This window comes from Trichechus manatus, unplaced genomic scaffold (assembly GCF_000243295.1).
Source record: "Trichechus manatus latirostris isolate Lorelei unplaced genomic scaffold, TriManLat1.0 scaffold00186, whole genome shotgun sequence".
Lineage (NCBI taxonomy): Eukaryota > Metazoa > Chordata > Mammalia > Sirenia > Trichechidae > Trichechus > Trichechus manatus.
Genome location: NW_004444122.1, coordinates 904985 through 927416, shown reverse-complemented (window position 1 = coordinate 927416; position 22432 = coordinate 904985). Strand labels below are relative to the sequence as shown.

Genomic DNA, 22432 nt, shown 5'->3' with positions numbered 1-22432 from the left:
TGGGATTTGAAGGCTAGAGCCTCCTAAGCCCTCTGTCTGCACCTCTGGGCAGTGGAGAAGGAGGGCAGGGATGCTCCAGTGTCCTCTCTATGGCCCAAGGCCCAGCACCCAAAGCAATGGCATTGCATTGGCTCCTGATTCATGGTGACTCCATGCACAATGGAACAAAATGCTACCTGATCCTATGTCATTCCTAGGATAGGTTGCAGATCGGACCACTGTGATCCATAGGGTTTTCATTGGCTGATTTTCAGAAGTAGATCACCAGGCCTTTCTTTCTAGTCTGTTTTAGTCTGGAAGCTTCACCAAAACCTGTTCAGCATCATAGCAATTCCCGTGCCTCCACTGACAGATAGGTGGTGGCTGTACATGAGGTGCACTGGTCAGAATCGAACACAGTCTCTCACACGGAAGGTGAGAATCTTACCACTGAACCACCAGTAAAAAACAAACAAACAACAACAACAAAAAAAACCCAAACCCATTGCTGTTAAGTCGATTCCGACTCATAGTGACCCTATAGGACAGAGTAGAACTGCCCCCATAGAGTTTCCAAGGAGTGCCTGGTGGATTTGAACTGCCGACCCTTTGGTTACCAGCCATAGCATTTAACCACTTCACCACCAGGGTCTCCAAACCACCAGTAGCGGGCTACAACTGATGAATGCGGAGCTGGGTCAGAGACATCCTTTCCTTGCCCACCCCCCTTCCTCCATGGTACCTACCTAATCCCCCCAAACCCAGGCCTCGCCCCTCTTCAGCCCTGCATTTCCTCTGAAAATAAATGTAGACTCCCCCTTATTTGCCTGGCTTCGGAATCTTCACCCCTGGCCTACAGCTGTCCTGGGTTCTGCCTCCTCTTGTACACAAAGGCTTTGTTTTCTTATGCAAATGACCAGGTTTGGCCCACAAAAGTATCTGGCCTAAAAGGGAGGTGGCGAGAGGGTGCCTCATGGAAAATTACAGTAACACATTTCTTTATATTTGAATACTTCCAGGACCTTATTTTAGCAGCAAATCAACTCTGGGTCAGTCCTCAGCATCCTTAGCCTTTTTTGTACCTTGTACCTTCTTAGTATCTGGTGAAGTCTACAGATTCTATCTCAGGATAGTATTTTTAAATCCACAAGCTAAAATACACAGAATTACAATAGAAACCAACATACTGAAATAAGGTGTCTTAGTTATCTAGTGCTCCTACAACAGAAATACCACAAGCTGACAGCTTTAACAAAGAGAAATTTATTCTCTCACAGTCTAGGAGGCTAGAAATCCATATTCAGAGTGCCAGCTCCAGGGGAAAGTTTTGTTTCTCTGTGGGCTCTGGGGGAAGGTCTTTGTCGTCAATCCTCCCCTGGTCGAGGAGCTTCTCAGCACAGGGACCCCGGGTCCAAAGGATGTGCTGTTCTCCGGGCACTACTTTCTTGGTGGTATGAGGTCCCCATATCTCTCTGCTCACTTCTCTCTTTTATATCTCAGAAGAGATTGGCTCAAGACGCAATCCAAGCTTGTAGATTGAGTCCTACCGCATTAGCATAACTACCGCTAATCCTATCTCATCAACATCATAGAGACAGGATTTACAACACATAGGAAAATTACATCAGATGACAAAATGTGGACAATCACACAATTCTGGGAATCATGGATTAGCCAAGTTGACACACATTTTTGGGGAACACAATTCAGTCCATAACATAAGGTTATCAAAATATTTGTGATGCAGTAATATGATGTGCTACTTTATTAGCATGTTAAATAACAAGATCCAGCAGAGGGTCTAATTACTGTAATTTTGAGGAAGTGATGAGCAAAAATGATGTCTGGAGACAGCATAATGTAATATGACAATATGTGTGATTTCTGTTGGTGACAGAGTCACAGAAGCTACTAACACTAATGAGGTTCGTTCCCTACATTCACAAGGGAAGGAAATGCTAAATTTCAGTTAGAGGTTAGGGAAAATAAAGATGTAATCTCCACCCCTACTCAATTTAGAGAATTCCAGTCCTTGCTACCTTGGGCCAGGGATTTCCTGTCTGACCCACTAACATCCCTTATGTTTGTGGCATTGAAGACCAGTTAGCAAGGATGTGAATGATGGTTCCCTTCTTCTGTCTCCTGGCAGGAGTTGACTCCCCCACAGTCAAGGCTAGAATGAACTGTTTATGAAGTGACATTCCTTGTAGCTGACTGTCTAAAGCTGGATTCTCTAGAGGAAAAAAACCAGTGAAGAGTAGAGAGAGAGAGAGAGTTATTTCAAGAAAATAGCTCATGCAGTTGTTGAGGTTGGGAAGTCCCAAATCCGTGGGTCAGAGGTCAGGCTGGAGGCTTCTCCTGACTCACATGGTGGCAGGGGCTGGAAAATCCCCAGATCGACAGGTCAGACAGCAGGCTCCTGGCTCATGTCCCAAGAACCAGAGGTTAGAGGATGATAAGTTGGATGAAGGATCCAGAGAGGGTGAGCTTTGCATCCAATATATATTGGATAGGGGCCACACCTCCAAGGAAACTCCCCTTTCAACTGACTGGCTGCTCACATCAGATCACAAAATGGAGGATGATTACATAATATCTGCCAAACCACTGAGAATCATGGCCTAGCCAAGTTGACACATAACCTTAACCATCACAGTCCACCCCTTGTCAGCTTGGCACCTGTACACATCTCCTTAAACCATAAATAATCTCTAAATAAAAACAGTTATAAAGTCACACTCTCACCTAACATGAAACAACTAACATGCATACAACCAAAAATGTACTAGCCCTGTTTACATCTTATATTTTATAATAAGTAATAGAATAAGGGAAGGAAGAAAACAACATATATATATGTATGCATATATATATACACTGTCTTAGTCATCTAGTGCTGCTAGAACAGAAATACCACAAGTGGATGGTTTTAATGAAGAGAAGTTTACTTCCTCATAATCAAAGTAGGCTAAAAGTCCAAATTCAGGGTGTCAGCTCCAGGGGAAGTCTTTCTCTCTCTGTTGGCCTTCTCATCAATGTTCCCACGGACTAGGAGCTTCTTTGCGCAGGGACCCCAGTCCAAAGGACGTGCTCTGCTCCTGGAACTGCTTTCTTGATGGTATGAGGTCCCCCTGTCTCACTGCTCACTTCTGTCTTTTATATCTCAATAGATTGCCTCAGGACACAATCCAGTCTTGTAGATCCAGTCCTGCCTTACTAACACAACTGCCACACATCCTCCCTCATTAACATCATAGAGGCCGGATTTACAAGGAAAATCACACAGTACCAGGAATCATGGCCCAGCCAAACTGATAAACACATTTTTTTGGGGGACATAATTCAAACCATGACATACACGTTCATATACATGTAACAAAACAAGGAAGAAATACTAAAAACAATTATAGTCCTTGTTTCTGCAGTGGGTCACATGGTCGTAGCTGGTATTTAGAACTACCTTCTTCCACCACCCATTCCGTATTCCCTTTGCCCTCAGCAAGCACATCAGCTGGTGTGGGTTCTTTGCCTGGTTCTTGAAGTGTCTGGGCTATTAGTAGTCATTATTGGCATTGGGTTGCTGTAGTTTTCCATTGACTTTAATCACAGGGCATAGTAGTACTAAGAGACATCCTAAGGGATCTCCTGGATTCCAGACATACTCTTCTTTACCTCCATTATGTAATATCAATCCGGTTTCCACTTGGTAATCAGGACCAATCACACCAGCCAGTATGGTAACTCCCTTCTTTGTCTGTTGATCCAGAGGCATGAGGAGCCCAAAGTGGCCAGTTGGCATTCTTAACTTCCAGTTCAATGGAATCAGTGAAGTGCCTCCTGGTGGGAGAATTCCTCCCTTTGGAACTAAGACCTCTAGACCCACAGAGCATAGGATTGCAGGGACAGGAAGCAAAAATTTTGCAAGTGGGTCATTAGGGGTAATAGTGAGTGGTGCCACTCCCATTTCTACCTCTTGATTCCTGGACTCATGAACCCTGGCTATGGGAGAAACAGCACCATATATTGGATGCTGGTTTAGAGCACATACAGCCTCCTTGAGAACACTGTCCCAACCCTGCAAGATATTGCCACCTAGCTGGTGCAATAATTGTGTCTTTAGAAGGCCATACTATCAAGCCAGCTGCTTCAGGATGATGGGAAACATGGTAAGACCAGTGAATTCCAAGAGTATCGGCCCTTTGCCATATTTCATTTGCTGTGAAGTGAGTCCCTTGACCCAAGGCAATGCTGTGTGGATACCATGATGGTGGATAAGACTTTCTGTAAGTCTGCAGATGATAGTTTTGGCAGAAGCGTTGCAAGCAGGGAAGGCAAATCCATATCTAGAGTAAGTATCTATTCCAGTAAGAACAAAACACTGCGCTTTCCATGATAGAAGTGGTCCAATGTAATCAACCTGCCACCAAGTTGCTGGCTGATCACCCTTAGGAATGGTGCCATATCAGGGAATCTGTATTGGTCTCTGCTGCTGGCAGTTGGGCATTCAGCAGTGGCTGTAGCCAAGTTGGCCTTGGTGAACAGAAGTCCATGTTGTTGAGGCTATGCATAACCTCCATCCCTGCCACCATGGCCACTTTGTTCATGAGCCCATTGGGCACTGACATGAGTGGCTGGGGAAAAAGGCTGACTATTATCCACAAAACATGTCATCCTATCCACTTGATTGTTAAAACCCTCCTCTGCCAAAGTCACCCTTCGGCAAGCAGTCACATGAGACACTAATATATTCACTTCTCAGTCCCATTCAGAGAGGTCTATCCATATGCTTCTTCCCCATACCTCCTTGTCACCAATTTTCCAATCATGTTCCTTCCAAGTCCCTGACCACCCAGCCAAACCATTGGTGACAGCCCATGAATCAGGATATAATCGCACATCTAGCCATCTCTCTTTCCAAGCAAAATGAACAACCAGGTGCACTGCTTGAAGCTCTGCCCATTGAGAGGATTTCCCTTCACCACTGTCCTTCAGGGAGTTCCCAAAAATGGGCTGCAGTGCTGCCGCTGTCCATGTCAAAGTGATGCCTGCCAATCACACAGAACCATCTGTAAACCAGGCACAGGTTTTCTCTTCCTTAGTCAGCTGATTGTGAGGAACTCCCAATGAGGCCATAGATGCAGACTGGGAGAAGGAAGGTAATGTGAAAAGAATGGGGACCATGGGCATTTGGGCCACTTCCTCATGTGACTTACTTGTGCCTTCAAGTCCTGATCTAGCCTGATCTCATGTATATCACTTCCATTTAATGATGGAGTGCTGCTGTGCACTTCTGACTTTATGACTCTGTTTGTCAGATAACACCCAGTTCATGATGGGCAGCTCAGGCTGCATAGTGACTTGGTGGCCCTTGGTTAAACATTCAGTCTCTACTAAGGCCCAGTAACAATCCAAAAGCTGTTTCTCAAAAGGATAGTAGTTATCTGCTAAGGATGGCAGAGCTTTGCTCCAAAATCCTAAGGGTCAGCACTGCTATTCACCAATAAGGGCCTGCCAGAGACTCCAAACAGCTTCTCTATCTGCCACTGACACTTCAAGAACAATTGGATCAGCACAGCAGCCTCAACCTGATGCAGAGCTTCTCTTGTTCTGGGCCCCACTCAAAACTAGCAGCTTTTCGAGTCACTTGATAAATAGGCCAAAGTCACACACTCAAATGAGGGATATGTTGCCTCCAAAATCCAAAAAGGCAAACTGGGCATTGTACCTCCTTTTGAGTTGTAGGAGGGGCCATATGTAACAACTTATCCTTCACTTTAGAAGAAATATCTCAACATACCCTACACCACTGGACCCCAAATTTCACTGAGGTGGAAGGTGCATGAATTTTTGTCGGATTAATTTCCCATCCTCTAGCACACAAATGTCTTACCAATAAGTCTGGAGCCATTGATATTTCTTCCTTACTAGGTCCAATCAGCATAATGTCATTAATTTAATCGACCAGTGTGACATCTTAGGAAAGGAAAGCTGATCAAGTTCCCTGCAGACTAAATTATGACATAAGGCTGGAGAGTTGATATACCACTGAGGTAGGACACTGAAGGTGTATTGCTGGCCTTGCCAGCTGAAGGCAAACTGCTTCTGGTGTTCCTTCAAAACTGGAATTGAGAAAAAGGCTTTGCCCAGATCACTAGCTGCATACCAGATACCAGGTTGTTGTTAAGTGACACTGAGTCGGTTCCGACTCATAGCAACCCTATGTACAACAGAACAAAACACTGCTCGGTCCTGTGCCATCTTCACAATCATTATTATGCTTGAGCTCATTGTTGTAGCCACTGTGTCAATCTATCTCATTGAGGGTCTTCCTCTTTTTCACTGACCCTCTACTTTACCAAGCATGATGTCTTTCTCCAGGGACTGATCCCTCCTGATACCATGTCCAAAGTATGTGAGATGTAGTCTCACCGTCCTTGCCTCTAAGGAGCATTCTGGTTGTACTTCTTCCAAGACAGATTTGTTCATTCTTTTGGCAGTCCATGGTATATGCAGTGTTCTTCGCCAACACCACAATTCAAAGATGTCAATTCTTCTTCAGTCTTCCTTATTCATCATCCAGCTTTCACATACATATGAGGTGATTGAAAATACCATGGCTTGGGTCAGGCACGCCTTAGTCCTCAAAGTGACATCTTTGCTTTTCAACACTTTAAAGAGGTCTTTTTCAGGATATTTGCCTGATGCAATGCATCATTTGATTTCTTGACTGCTGCTTCCATGAGTGTTGATTGTGGATCCAAGTAAAATAAAATCCTTGACACCTTCAATATTTTCTCCATTTATCATGATGTTGTTATTGGTCTAGTTGTGAATATTTTTGTTTTCTTTATGTTGAAGTATAATCCATACTGAAGGCTGTGGTCTTTGATCTTCATCAATAAGTGCTTCAAGTCTTCTTCACCTTCAGCAAGCAAGGGTGTGTCATCTGCATAATGCAGATTGTTAATGAGTCTTCCCTTAACCCTGTTGCCTAGTTCTTTTTTATATAGTCCAGCTTCCTGGATTATTTGCTCAGCATACAGGTTGAATAAGTATGGTGAAAGGCTACAACCCTGATTCACACCTTTCCCGACTTTAAACCATGTAGTATCACCTTCTGTTCAAATGACTGCCTCTTGATCTTTGTACAGATTCCTCATGAGCACAATTAAGTGTTCTGGAATTCCCATTCTTTGCAATTTCATTCATAATTTGTTATGATTCACACAGTCAAATGCCTTTGCATAGTCAATAAAATACAGGTAAACATCTTTCTGGTATTCCTTTGGTTCCTAGTCCACCTAAAATGGGTCCAGAATCCCTGAGTGTTCCCACTAGCCTAAAAAATTGGTGTTGGGGGTGGGTTCTGGGGACATTTAGCAATGTCTTGTAAGGCATCTGCCTCAAGTGATGCCCCAGGCAATGTCCCAAGTGCTGTCTCAGACAAAGGCTCTTCAGGCACAGCTGGGTTAATCTCATCAGATAGGGGTGGAAGGGATAATGGTTTTACTGGACAGACAAAGATGGAGTAATCTATTCAGATGGGAGTAAGAGTGCCTGTTCTGTTGGCAGGAGTGATTCAATGGAATTTAGCAGCTCAATGTCCCCAGCTTCCTGATTATCAGCCCCTATGTCCCCATTCCAAGTTTCTTCCCAATCAGTGTCCTCACTTTAACTTTAGACTCCGTTCGAGGTTGGCATTTAGTTGGTGTTGTAATTCAGCCACTCTTACGATAAAACTCTGGGTTTGGTTTTCAGCAATATCAGCTCTGTTACTATAAGAAATAAGGCTTTCTTTCACAAGTGGTGACTTTCAGGTCTTTTATGCTGCACTTGAGCTGTGACTTTGAAGCCCTGAGCCCATCTCTTTCTTTCACCACTTCGTCTAGCAAAAGCAGGACCAACGAACCAGCCTCCCTATACTCCTCATTCTGACAAAATTATAGAAAAGTATCAAATATACAACAACCCAGAGTCTTGTTTCTCAAAAATATTTGATCCATTGTTGGTGATATTTTGTGTATTTATATTGCCACCTCATGCCATGGATTAGCAGTGGCCTCTTTACTACTGCAGGCAGAGTCATCAGCACCTTTAAGACTAGCCAGTCTTGAGAACCAATTCAGAAAACTCATCCTCTAGAACCTCTCGGTGCTAAATGTCTTAGGCTGGATTCTCTAGAGGAACAAAACCAGTGAAGTGTGTGTGTGTGTGCGTGTGTGTGTGTATACATAGAGAGAGAGATTTATCTCAAGAAAATGGCTCACGCAGTTGTAGAGGCTGACAAGTCCCAAGCTCATAGGTCAGGTGTCAGGCTGACTCACGTGGTTGCAGGGGCTGATGAACGCAAAATCGGCAGGTGAGATAGCAGGCTGCTAGCTCATGTCCCAAGAACTAGAGATCAGAAGATGATGAGTTGGGTGCAGGATCCAGAGAGGGCAAGCTTTGCTAGAACACCCCTGTCTTCATCATCTAGTGCTGCCAAAACAGAAATACCAAAAAGGGATGGCTTCAACATACAGAAGTTTATTCTCTCACAGGCTAGGAGGATAGAAGTCCAAATTCAGGGCATCAGCTCCAGGGGAAGACTTTCTCTCTCTGTCAGCTCTGGAGGAAGGTCCTTGTCATCAATCTTCTCCTGGACTAGGAGCTTCTGAGTGCAAGGACTCCAGGTCCAAAGGACGTACCATTCTCCTGGCTCTTGTTTCTTGAATGGCACGAGGTCCCCATGTCTCTCTTCTCTCTTTTATATCTCAAAAGAGATTGGTTTAAGATACAACCTAATCTTCTAGATTGAGTCCTGCCTCATTAACAAACTGCCTCTAATCCTGCCTCATTAACATCATAGAAGTAGGATTTATAACACATAGGAAAATCACAGCAGATGACAAAATGGTGGACAATCACTCAATACTGGGAATCATGGACTAGCCAAGTTGACACACATTTTTGGGGACACAATTCAATCCATGACAACCCCTAATGAAACTCCCCTTTCAACTGATTGGCTGCCCACATCAGATCACAAAATGGAGGGTGATTATATACTATCTGCCAAACTACTGAGAATCCTGGCCTAGTCAAGTTGACACATGACTTTAACCATCACTTCATTCCCACAGGAGGTAAGTATTGTTACTCCTATTATACAGATGTGGAAAGTTAGCCTCGGAGACAGGAAATGAGTTGCCTGTGGTCAAAGGTTTGCCTTGTGCCCTTGCCTTTCCTCAAATCACATTGCATCACCTGCCCCACATAGGCGTTTTTATCTTGATTTGAAATGACTCACAATGAAGTTGTGATAGTAATAGTAATAATGATAATAGTTACCAACTGTATTTGAGTTTTTACATCATCATCATCATCAACGTAATGGCTAATACTAATTGCTTATGTTATTCCAAATACTGCTCTTAGGACTTAACTCATTTAACCATCCAAGCAATCCCAGTGAGATAGGTCTTATTATTACCCCCATTTCAAAGATGAAGAGACTGAGGTCCTGAAAAGTTTGGTCATGTGCTTAAGGTCACACAGCTACTAAGCTGGAATTATGAACCAAGGAAATCTGGCTGTAGCACCCTTTTTTTTTTTTTTTTTTAAACTGTTCTATTGATATTGAACATAGACATAGGAAAGTGCATAAGTCATTGAGTGTGGCATTCAATGAAATTTCACAAAGTGAACACATTCACCCAACTCACACCTAGATCTAGAAATAGAACATTATGTCAGCACCCAGCAGCTCCTCATGCCACCTCCTAGTCATTACCTCCCCAAAGTAACCACTGTCCTAACTTCTATCACTATTGATTAGTTCTGCCTGTTTTTAAATTTCGTATGAATATTCCCTCATTCGTAACCTCGATGCCATCTCATTTAGTCCTTGTAATTATCCTAGAGTCCAGAAAGTAGCTTTTTATCTATCATTCCCATTTTACAGATGGGAAAATTGAGACAACCGCAACAACTTAGTAACTTCTCTGAGGCCATATGCCAACGTGGGATGAAAAGAGGATTCTGAAGAATGTCACTGAACCGCACAAGTGGAAATTGTTGAGATTCCATATGTTCTGTTGTGTATATTTTCGCCACAGTAAAATTAGATTAAATTAAAGAACAAAAACAGGATCCTAACCCAGATCCTTGGGGCTGCCTCATTGTTAACTGAGCCTGGATCCCTACTGTGAAACTAGGCAGTACATTAGAGATTCAGAGATTTTTGCATGAACAAATGGTCCTATTTACCCTAACTGGCCCAAAACTTCCTATCAAAAGCCTTATCCCTGCTCTTCTATGATGTTAATGATGCAGGATTAGAGGCAGTTATGTTAATGAGGCAGGACTCAATCTAGAAGATTAGGTTGTATCTTAAACCAATCTCTTTTGAGATATAAAAGAGAGAAGAGAGAAGAGAGACATGGGGACCTCATGCCATTCAAGAAACAAGAGCCAGGAGAATGGTACGTACCATCTACTCCAAAGGCCCCTCCTCTGCTCCAGCTACATGGGCTTCTGGATTGTTCTTTGGAATCTCCAGTAAAGTCCCGCCTCATAGTCTCTGCACCTGCTGTTCCCTCTGCTGCTGAGCAGCATCTCTTCCCCCAGATACCTGCTTGCCTCCCTCCTTCATCCTCTAGCGTCACCTCCTGGGCAAGGCCCCCCCTGACCCCTGACCACCTACCTAAATAATACACCCCATCACTCTCTACTTTATTCCTCTGCTTTTTTCTTGGACTGCTTATAACACTTGACACTATGTTGTTGTTGAGCCGGCCCCCAATTCATGATGACCTCATGCACAATGGGATGGGGCTGTTGTGATCCACAGGGTTTTCATCGGCTGGTTTTTAGGAAGTAGATCACCAGGCCTTTCTTCGTAGTCTGTCTTAGTCTGGAAGCTACGCTGAAGCCTTTTTAGCATGAAAGCAACCTCCACTGACAGATGGGTGGTGGCTGCGCATGACGTGCATTGGCTGGGAATCCAACCCAGGTCTCCCACATGGAAGGCGAGAATTCTACCAGTGAATGAACAAACACTGCCCCACTACTTGAGACTGCATATATATGTATATATGGTCTGTCTCCTTCCACTAGGATGTATGTGCCATGAGGGCAAAATTGTTTTGTTCACTCTGTTTTTCCCAGAGTCCACATATGCCTGGCATACAGTAGGTACTCAATAAATCATGAGTAGAAGGCGGAATTAATCAGCACAGAACGTCTAGCCTTCACCGAAATACAAGTAGCCTCCACAAGGGAAGTATAGGCAGAATTTAAATCCACTGCTTTGCTAAGAATGGCAGTACTGTGGACTCTAGCCAGGGTGTGGTCTTTAGCTGTGATAAAGACCATGGGTTGGGGGAAAGAGGTTAAATCCAACGAGGAAGCTCACCTGCTGGACCGCAAAGCCAGGTGTCTCCTCCTTACCTCCCCTCCGCCACCTCAGGCTGCTAACGTGACCCTCCCCCCAATTTTTCCAGCCCCCAGATGTGCCCTGCCCCAAAGCGTCAGAGAGGAGAACCAGCCACCTGTGCAGAGGTGACAGTGGTGCTCCTGTGTGCTGCAGGCTGTTGGGGAGGGCATGGATTCAGGCAAATGAGCCGAGCACACACAGATATAAAGGCGTGTGACTGTTGGAGCTCTGCTTCTGCTCCAGTGCTCGCAAGAATGGAGGGCAGCATAAAACAGCTCAGCCTGGAGAGGGAGTCTGAGGGGGCAGGGGACAGGCAGGACCTGGCTGACCTCCAGATGCTGGCCCTGAAGTGGTTCATGGAGACACAGGCCCCCCTCATTCTGCAGAATGGCGTCCTGCCCCCCTGGTTTCACGGATTCATCACCCGCAAGTAAGGCTGCTGCTGCCCAGATGCCCAGTGTGGTCCACCATTCCTGAGGGGTGAGAAAACGGTCTGGGGACTCTGCAGCTAGACTGGTTCCTGCCCTCTCCCTGGGCTAGGCAGGGACCCCAAGTGGCGGTAAGGGTTGGGGGACAGACTGCTGAGCGCCACATCCTCTGCGGCAGCTTCCATGGACAGGGTGGGCAAGGGCCTTGGCCCTCACTCTAAGTGCAGGTCTAGGAGGTCTGGGGCTGCCAGGTGGCCAAAAGGACAAAAAGGGGGACAGGCAGGAGCAGGATATGTTTAACTCTGATGAATAACTAGGGGGACAATATCATTTATCATCCAAAGCAGAACATTATTAGTGATTCAGCTAGGGCAACTGTTGTAAACGGGCACTGTCCCAGGTAAACCTGGATGAATGGCTACCCTAGGAATAAAGGACAAGACATGGGGTTTGGGTTTCCGATTGGGCTGGATCCCCAAGGTGCCAAAGCACTAGATGAAGTACCTGGCAGAGAGGCAGGGCCCGCTTCATGGCCATTGACCTTCTCAGTCACACAGGCCCTGTCACTGTCTTTAAATTCTTAATAATTTTTGAAAAAGGGGCTCCACATTTTCATTTTGCACAAGGCCTTGCAAATTATACAGCTGGTCCTGCATGGAGCAGGCATCCGGTATGTGTTTGGTGACTAAGTGGATGAGTGAATATCTAGTCTACTTACTACCAAAACAGAAGACAGCTAGAATTTTCCACCATGTCCTCAAATACTGGGCACCATGTAGAAACATCCAAAGCTGCCTGGGGTTGAGGAGATGGGCTTCAGACATAGCAGCACCCCTTCCTCCAGAAACTCTAGTGGAGTGCACATCCTGCCCAACTGCGCGCAGTGGTCCTGAAGCAGCTCCCCCACCAACTTCTAAAAGTCTCCAGTCGTATGGATTCATTTTTCTTACTTCACAGCCGTCCAGGTGGACAGCGGGTGGCCAGGGTCAATGGCTAGTGTGCTTGCCGGTGAGGCTGCATTGAAGGTGGTGGGCATGGCCTCAGGACACCGAGCCAGCCCCAGGCTGAGTCTTGACCTTGTTCAACTGAGCCCAGACAGCCCACAGACTGAGCTCTGACAGGCACAGACCCAGCTGAAGGTCTGAGGGAGACCCCTATTTTGGGGTGGAAGTCTGTGCACTGGGTCTGGGAACCAAGGGCCTGGCCAGCAGGGATTCTGAGGCAGGCCTAAGTCGTGTTGATATAAGGGCACAGAACCCAGCTAATGGCATGTCCTCTGACCAGGCAAACGGAGCAGCTACTCAGGGACAAAGCTCTTGGCTCCTTCCTCATCCGCCTCAGCGACCGGGCCACTGGCTACATCTTGTCCTACAGGTAAGATGGGAAGCCCTCTGCAAGCTGGCGGGTGTGCTCAGCACCCATAACCGAGCCTTGCAGATAAGCACAGTGGTCCTACCAGTGCACGTTGCCTGACTGGCCCTGGGCGCTGACTCCCTCACTCCTCATTGGTCACCCATTCATTGACCAATGCTCCATAGACATTTCCTGAGCACTTGCCATGTGCTGGGGATGAAGCCTCAGCCTTTAGTGGGGGTTGGTTGGTGTGGGGGTAGGGAAAACAGCCTCCTGGTCGGAAGCTAGGGAAAGCTTCACAGAACTGAACTTTGAGCCCAGGATAGAAGGAAGAATAGCAATTTGGTAGGCAGAAAAGGGGGTGTGGTTTAGGCTTATGGAGGCATGGAAAGCTAGGGTGGGGGAACCACAAGTCCTTGGGTGCAGCAGAGGATGTGTGGTTCCTATGGAGGAGTGCCTGGAGAGGAGGGCAGGGCTAGCCCAAGATGGCCTTGGGTGCCTTGCTAAGTCTGGAGATGGGGACGGGGGTGACATGGTCAGACTCATGTCTTGCAATGGTGCTTCTGGCAGCCTATGGAGGGCGGACCAGAAAACAGAGACTGGAGGTGCCGGGGCAGTGGAGGAACAAGTGCAACTAGCTGGATGTGAAGCGAGGTGGTCTGGGCTAGGGTAGGGCAGTGGAGATAAAAGGAGGAAACAAGACAGAAGAACAAAGTCAGAGATGGTGATGTCAGATCCTATACTGAGAGTAGGTTGGGTGGGGGAAGGCAGAGGAAGGAGACAATTTACCCAGGCATGGAGGTGGGCCAGGGCTCTAGGGCAAACCACAATGGCTTCAGACTCAGAATTATCATGTCCTCATACTGCCTGAGTTCAAATCCTAACCTTGAGCAAGTTATTTTGCTTTTCTGCTCCTGAGTTTCCTCATCTGTAAAATGGGAATATAATAGTACCTACTTCAAAGGATTGTTGAAAGGGTTCAATGAAGTTTATACATTTAAAAGTGCTTGGCATAGTGCATATAACATACCAAGAACTCAATAAATGTTAGTTATTATTAAAATATTGTTATTCTTTGTACCAGATACTGGGCTAGGCACTTTGAATTGTATTAACTCAGTTGTTTTCAAAAGAGTTTTCAGCATTAGGGCCTTTTTTTTTTTTTTTTAAATGCACTCTTACTTAGAACATCAATTTATAAAAAAGATCAAAATGAGGCTGCTCAAAGATATACAAATAAACCAATAGAACAGAACAGAGTCCAGAAAAAATTCAACACGTTTGGTCACCCGATTTACAACACAGGTGTCACTGCAATTCCATGGTGGAGAAGATGATCATTTCAATAAGTGGTGCTGAAGAAATTGGATATCCAAACAGGAAAAAAAATGACCCTTACCTCACACCATAAGGTCCCTGGGTGGTGCAAACAGTTTATGCTCAGCTACTAGTTGAAAGGTTGGCAGTTAGAACCCACCCAGTGATGCCATGGAAGAAATACCTGGCAATCTGCTTCTGTAAAGATTACAGCCAAGAAAACCCTGTGGAGCTCAGTTCTACTCTGTAACAGACGGGGTCACCGTGAGTTGGAATTGACTTGATGACAATGGGTTTGGGTTTTTTTTAACATCATACCATACACAAAAATTAGTTCTAAATGGACCATGGACCCAAGGGAGGAAATCAAAACAATAAAGTTTCTAGAAGAAAACATAGGAGAACGTATTCATGACCTAGGGGCAGGCAAAGATTTCTTAAATAGGACACAAAACGTGCTCATGTCCCAAATACATGAAGAACTCCTACAAATCAGTAAGACAAAGAGAGCCAACTCAATAAATAAACACAAAAGACTTAAACAGGCACTTGATGAAGAAGACTATCCAAAGGGCCGGTAAGCATATGAAAAGGCTTTCAGCATCATTTGTTATCAGCAAAATGCAAATTAAAACCACAATGAATGACTTAAATGGAAGGATCTGGAACAAATGGAACTCTCATATATAGCAATAATTTTAGAAAACAATTTGGCAGAATCTACTAAAGTTAAACATAGGTATACCTTAGACCCATCAATTCTACTCCTAGGTATAGTCGCAACAGAATATGTTGAGACAGAATATATTCTCAACTCTACATGTATTCACCAAAAGACATGTACAAGAATGTTCACAATAACTTCATTTATAACAACAAAAATCTGGAAATAACCTAAATGTCCATCAACAGAATGGGTAAATTGTGGATTTTTCATTAAATGGGATACTAAACATCAATGGATAAAAATAAATGAATTACATATGGACATGAATCAATCTCAAAAATATAGTGTTGAATGAAAAAAGCCAGACAAAAGAGAAATACTGTATAATTTCATTTACATGAAGTCTATAATGGGTAAAACAGATTTACGGTGATAGGGGTCAGAATAGTGGCTACCTTTGAGGGGTATTGACTGGAAGGGAGCATGAGGGAGTTTTATGGGGAGCTGGAAATGTTTTCTATCTTGATCTGCAGGGTAGTTACATGGAAATACTCACATGGAAATTCATCAAGCTGCACACTTAGGACTTGTGCGTTTGACTGTGTGTTCACTCTTCCTCCATAGAATGCAAATGAAAAGGGTGGGCCGTTACAGGTTGAAGTAGGGGTGGAAGCTGGAACTCCGTTTTCAGCAAGGCTGGAATTAGGGTGAGGCAAATGAGGCCTGACCCAAGCCATGATATTTTCAATTGCCTCATATGTATGCAAAAGCTGGACAATGAATAAGGAAGACTGGAGATGAACTGATGTGTTTGAATTATGGTGTTGGTGAAGAAGATTGAATATACCGTGGACTGCTAGAAGAACGAACAAATCTGTCTCGGTACAGCCAGAATGCTCCTTAGAAATGATGATGGTGAGACTTTGTCTCACGTACTTTGGACATGTTGTCAGAAGGGAGCAGTCCCTAGAGAAGGACATCATGCTTGGTAGAGGGTCAGCGCAAAAGAGGAAGACCCTCAATAAGTTAGACTGACACAGTGGCTACAACAATGGGCTCAAGGATAGCGACGATTGGGAAGATGGCACAGGACCAGGAAGTGTCTCATTCTGTTGTACATAGCATCGCTGGGAGTCGGAACCCGTTCGATGGCATCTAACAACAACAACAAAGGAGGCCAAGTTGTGCAAGTGCTGGGTCAGATCCTGTCTTTATTTAAAACTTTGATAGTTTGTTCATCGGAGATTTTTTCCATTAATTTTTTTTGATATTTTGATTCCATAAAATATTGCATCAAAATATTACTTATCTTGATTACTGATTTTTTTGGCACCTCCTTAAGTTTTGTGTTCAATGAGAGTGCCCCACTTGCCTCATCCTAGATGACCAGAGCAGGCTTAGGTGCTTCCCAGGAACTCAGGGCCCCAGGGTTTGCCAGTGATCAGTTCTACTTTTCAGAGACACACACCAAGACTCGAAGTGGGGGCAGTGCTGTCCCAGGTCAGCACCTCCCCTGCATCGAGACCTGGAGCTCAAGGCTGGGCTGCCCGTGGCCGGCAGCCCCAGGCCACAAGTCTTTGTGTTGCAGGGGCAGTGACCGCTGCCGGCATTTTGTCATCAAACAGCTCCAAAACCGGTGCTACCTCATCTCGGGGGACACCCACAGCCACAGCTCCCTGGCTGAGCTCGTGCGCTATTACCAGGAAATGCAGCTGGAGCCCTTTGGGGAGACCCTGGCTGCCGCCTGCCCCCGGGTAGGCACCCCTCTTCCCCAGGGTTAGGGTGGTGGGACAGGGTGCCTGTCTGAAAAGCGGAGACTGAGGCAGCATCTTACCTGAGGTCAGGGACCTGGTGAGAATGTCTCAGTCCCTCTCCAGTAGTCTCTGGTAGGCGACTGGAGGGTGACCTGGGGTGTATGACAACATGCTTACTGTGCCCACCATCCCTCCCCTCCACCAGCTGGAGGACAATGATCTGTATGATGCTGTCGGCCTGGGCCTCCGCCAGACCAACCCAGGCCTGGAAAGTCAGCCTGCCATGGCGTCCCCCACCCTGGCTGCAGGCAAGGCCGCCAGCTCCCGTTCCTCTCCAAAGCCTCAGGTCTCCTTCCTCCACACAAACAAGGGCCTGGATATGAGTCCCAGGAACCTCTTCGAGAAGGAAACTATGGAGGTGAGGCGGGTTCTGGGTCCCCCAGGGTCAGGGTTGCCAGCCCCGGGATTTAGATGCCCACAGTCAGGCCTGAGAGGTCCTGCTGGCCAGTCCCTTCAGGCTGTGGATGGTGTGCGCCAGGCCCAGAGAAGTGCCATCCCAGCTTGGAATGTTCCAGTGGTTCTCCCACGCTCATGGCCTGCCTCTGGCCGGCTGGATTTGGTTCAAGCCTTGGCTTGACCAATTTTTAGCTGTGTGATTTTGGACAAGTCACTTAATTTCTCTAAGCCTCAGTTTACCAATCCCAAAATCGCTGTGGGGCTTGAATGAAAGGGTATAAAATGACTGAAAATTCCTTGTAAACTATAGAGTGGGGTGCCTGTAAGTCAATACTTTATCCTCCTCTACAGCACCTCAAGGGAGGGACTCAGAGATATTTTTGTGTTATCAAATATCAACCACAGCATGCCAAGGGCTTCTCCTCACTTTCAGAATAAAATCTAAAATCTCCACCAGGGTCCACAACACCCTCACCAAGTACACTGCTACCTCTTCCCCTTTCTCACTCTTCTTTAGCTTCACTGGCCTTCTGGGTCTTCCTTGAACACACGAAGCTTGTTCCCACCTCAGGGCCTTTGCACATGCCTGGAATGCTCTTCTCACTAGATATCTGCATGCTCACATTCTCGCTTCATTCTACTCTGCTTAAATATCCCCTCTTCCACCTGACACTCTCTCTATCCCTTTACCCTGCTTTGCTCTTCTTCATAGCACTGATCATGACTTGATACAATATTATCTTATGATATAGTATTATACTATATCCATACTATATAATGGAGCAGTATATTGCCCAGCTCCCAGATTAGAATGTAAACTCCTTGAGTTGGTCTTGCTCACCACTGAGTCTTCACCACCTAAGACAGTGTCTGGTACACAGGTGGCACTAAATATTTGTTGAATGAATATCTGAAGGATGGAATTGGGGTGGACCATCCTGGCAGGGGAGGGAGCAGCGAGTGGGTGGGTTCAAGGAGCTCTGAGGGACCAGCAGACCTCACTGCAGGGGCAGGAGCAGGGCAGGATGAACTTGGGTGAGAGGTAGAGCTGGCAACCCAAAGCCTTGAATGCCAAGATAAAGACCATACTCAGAGCCTAGAACATGAGAACTGCCAGGGACCCGGAATGTCGTGTGTCCAAACCTTGCATGTAACCATCAGATAAAGTGAGACTGGGACAGGAGGCCTCAGCTTACCTGAGAGCTTCTGTTTACCTGGTGGCATCTTAAGAGCAATGGGTACCCTTTAAGAGGTTCTCTGTCCCTCTTCCCAGATCTCCTTCAGGGTGCCCCCACTCCCTGAGAGGAGTGCCTCCCTCCTGGACAAGTCTTTTGGAGGGCCCAATGACATCATCTATGCAGACGTGAAGAAGATGAACAAGGCCCAGCTAGGCCTGCGCAGAGAGGTATCCAGCAGGCAGGGGCCAGTTCTCACTGGCAGCCAGTCCTGCTCCCCAACCAGGGGGGCCCCAAGGAGACCCTTGGATGGAGGCCAGAACAGGCCTGATGGCCCAGGGCCTGTCCTTGCTGGGGTGAGCCCAGACCAGGGCTCAACAGTGTCTCCCACTTTCTGGGGCTTCCTCCTACCCACTAGTCCTGAGGCTCTGGGATCCCCAGCTGTGACCTGGAGCCAGGGGTCTCTGACTCTGAGTCACTCGTCTCGGTCCTGCTCCCAGGACAGCTCTGCAGACATCTATAGGCTCATTGGGACAGCAGGCCTCCCGCAACAGGCTGCGGATGCACCAGACTGCGGAGATGGTACCTACGAGCAGATCCCGGCCTGCTGGGCCGGCCCAGCCAGGCCCCCACATCCTGGGTCCAGTCCCACCTACAGCAAGCTGTCAGGGCCCGTGGACTGTGACTACAAGAGGATCCCAGAGCCCGGAAACACCCATGAGCAAATTCCAGCAGCCAAGAGCAGGGAGACTGGACAGACAAACAAGGTGGGCTCCATGGGTGGGGCGAGGGTGGTGCCAGCCCTTAGGGAGTACCCAGTGGTAGGTGAGGACCTGTGGTAGTCAGGCACAGCAGGCCAGGTCCCTGCCACTGCCCAGAATTATACCCTCTGCCAGGTGGTGGTGGGAGAGGTAGCCTCTAGATGTGAGTATAAGATGGGGCTTCCATGTCTGCTCTCCCTCTGGCTACAAAGTCTTGTGTCCTCCCCTGTCCCTGGTGGTGTCATTTACACACCCACCCCCGCCCTGGGTAGGACACCAGTGTATCCCAAGGCCCCCAGAGAGCTCTGGGGGGTGGGAAGCCTGGGGCTTGATCTTTATTCCGCTCCTGTCTCTAGGCCCTTCCTTCCCCTTAGCCTCCTTAGTCAGAAAAGGCCAGGTACTTAGTCCAGACCTGGAGGGTGGATGGTAGAGTTTCGGGCACTGTGAGAGGCTCGTGGGGGGAGGTGGAAGCCACCATGGATATTCTGACTTGGTCTCATTTCCTGGAATCCAGCCCCCAAGTCAGTGCTGATGGACCCTCTGAGCCTGGGTCTCCTTCCCTGTGCAGGGACCCAGGCCCAGCATCTTCTCCCTCCTTGCAGCCTGACAAGCTCCGGAGGCTCTTCACGGACAAGAAGCACAAATTCTGAGGAGGGTTCAACTTCCAGCAGCCCACACAAGTGGGTCTCCTGGTACCTGGGCTGTGCCAGCAGCTTTGGGGAAGCTCCCAGCTCACCTGAAGGCACCTCTCGGATCCTCAGACCCAACCAGCCTGTCCTGGAACCAGGCTCAGAGACAGCCCAGGTGGTTGCCTGAAAAGGGGGTGGGAAGGGGCCTTCCAGCCGCCCAAAGCCCCTGGCTATGCCCCGCTTCCCCAGTGCCTACCATCCATCCACAGCGGGCAACCAAAGTTCCAGAAGAGTGGGGACTGGCCAGAGGCGGGGGTTGTTACCTCCACTTCCCAGATGGGCCTGCTGAGGCCCGGGCTGACTGGCTGGGCCTGCCTCCCACTCTTCCATCCGTGTGCTCATTGAACATTTACGGAGCATGTGACGAGCCCCATGCTAGGAAAGACATCTTCCTAACTGGTTGAGACCAAAGCCAGTTCCCTTCCTCAGGGCCCTATCAGCAGGAGGGAGAGGAGGCCCAGGAGTCACAGTCCTTGCCCCTGTCCCATGGGGACTGGGGCAAGCAACCGGGGAAGTGGCAGCAAAGGCCATCTCTGAGACGACAGCCCTGCCCCTGGAACAGGCCGGCTCCCAGAAACCGCCCCCTCGGCTCCTCTGCCCTGCCTCTGTCCCAGCCTCACTGTGTGAGCTGGGCAGACCCAAAGGGGCATCCAGTCCAACCCCTTCGTGCTACAGATGGGGAAACTGAAGCCCAGAGAGGAACAGCAACACGCTTAGGGTCATACAGCAGGGCTGGGCCTGGGCAGACACCCCTCAGTAAGGCAGGTTCAAGCCTGGCTGGGGGGTCAGCCTGGGCTGCCCCATGGGGTGGTTTCTGGAGCCAGCCAGAGGGCACTTGTGGCCACCCCCGTCTGATCAGGTCACCCTCCCTGCTCTCTGCCTCCAGGCCAGTTCTGGTCTTTAGGGGTTGCTTGCAGACCCCTCCCATGAGACACAGCCCCAATCTGGTGGCCCTGTCCTCCAAGGGGAGCCCTGGTGGTACAGTGGTTAAGAGCTTGGCTGCTAACCAAAAGGTCGACAGTTCGAATCCACCAGCCATTTCTTGGAAACCCTAAGGGGCAGTTCTACTCTGCCCTACAGGGTTGCTATGAGTTGGAATGGATTTGATGGCAATGGGTTTGGTTTGGTTTTTGTCTTCCAAGGAGCCTAAGGGACCAGGCCTGGACACAGGGCACTCAGGCCTCTCCCTAAAACCACTCCCTCAGGCCAGGCTGCCTCTTCCTGTGTCCCCTTCCCTCTGGGTCCTTCCTGTTTTGTCCTCACTTCCTCTCTTACCCACAAGTCCCCACCTCCATAAGGGTGAGCAATTAGCCGGCTGCCTCCATTGCCCCCAGGCCCAAGAGGTGGAAAACAGAGCTGACCATGACCAGACAGACACCATAGGCACCCTGGCTCGGCCCCTGGGCAGAGTAGGCACCGTTCACATTTGTAGGAAAATCTACCCTTAACTGCCTCTTGGCTATGCAGCTTCTCCCTCTGAAAAATGGGGTTCTAAGAGTCCCCACCTCCTAGGGGGTTATAAGGGTTTAGAGTAAAGCAGCTAGCCCTGGCCTGACACATGGCTGGCACTCCATAAATGCTAACCGGAATTATGATTGTTATGAAGGAAGTGGAGACGATTTTCACCCTATGTCTTCTGTGGGGTTCACACAAGATTTGGGTATGGATGGTTCTTCCTTCCAAAGCCACCAGCATTTAAAAAAATGCCTGTTATAGATTGAATTGTGTCCCCTAAAATGTGTGTCAACTTGGCTAGGCCATGATTCCCAGCACTGTGTGACTGTCCACCATTTTGCCATCTGATGTGATTTTCCAGTGTGTTATAAATCCTACCTCTACGATGTTAATGAGGCAGGGTTAGGGGCAGTTATGTTACTGAGGCAGGAATCAATCGACAAGATTAGATTGTATTTTGAGTCAATCTCTTTTGATATATAAAAGTGAGCAGAGACAGGGGGACCTCATACCACCAAAAAAGCAGTGCCGGGAGTAGAGCGTATGATTTGGACCCAGGATTCCTGTGTTGAAAAGCTCCTAGACCAGGGGAAGACTGGTGACAAGGACCTTCCTCAGAACCAACAGAGAGAAAGCCTTCCCCTAGAGCTGGCACCCTGAATTCGGACTTCCAGCCTCCTAGACTATGAGAGAATAAACTGTTAAAGCCATCCACTTGTGGTATTTCTATTACAGCAGCCCTAGATAACTAAGACAGGGCCTAATGTGGGAGGGCAATGCTTAACCCAGAGAGCTGAAGCACTAATGGTGGGATTTCACGGACCAGGAGAAAAGGTAGCATTGAAAACTTCCTTAACATTGGCAGACACAGAGAGAGTGGGAACACCAAAGTGTTTTACTACCAGGAGTTTACGAGTCTGTGGACAGCACATACCAGTGAGGACTGCAGGTCATTGGGAAGTGTGGGCAGGGCGGTGCTCGC

General features: G+C 47.5%; 1 protein-coding gene across 1 annotated transcript; it reads left to right on the top strand.

Moving 5' to 3' along the window:
- Positions 1-11649: 11649 nt before the first annotated feature.
- On the top strand, positions 11650-19956 carry SH2D7 (SH2 domain containing 7). The gene is made up of 6 exons (XM_004387475.1): positions 11650-11825; positions 13108-13197; positions 16749-16914; positions 17120-17332; positions 18644-19312; positions 19909-19956. Exons 1-6 carry the CDS (start codon positions 11650-11652, stop codon positions 19954-19956), a joined length of 1362 nt encoding a protein of 453 aa, XP_004387532.1.
- The last annotated feature ends 2476 nt before the right edge of the window (positions 19957-22432 follow it).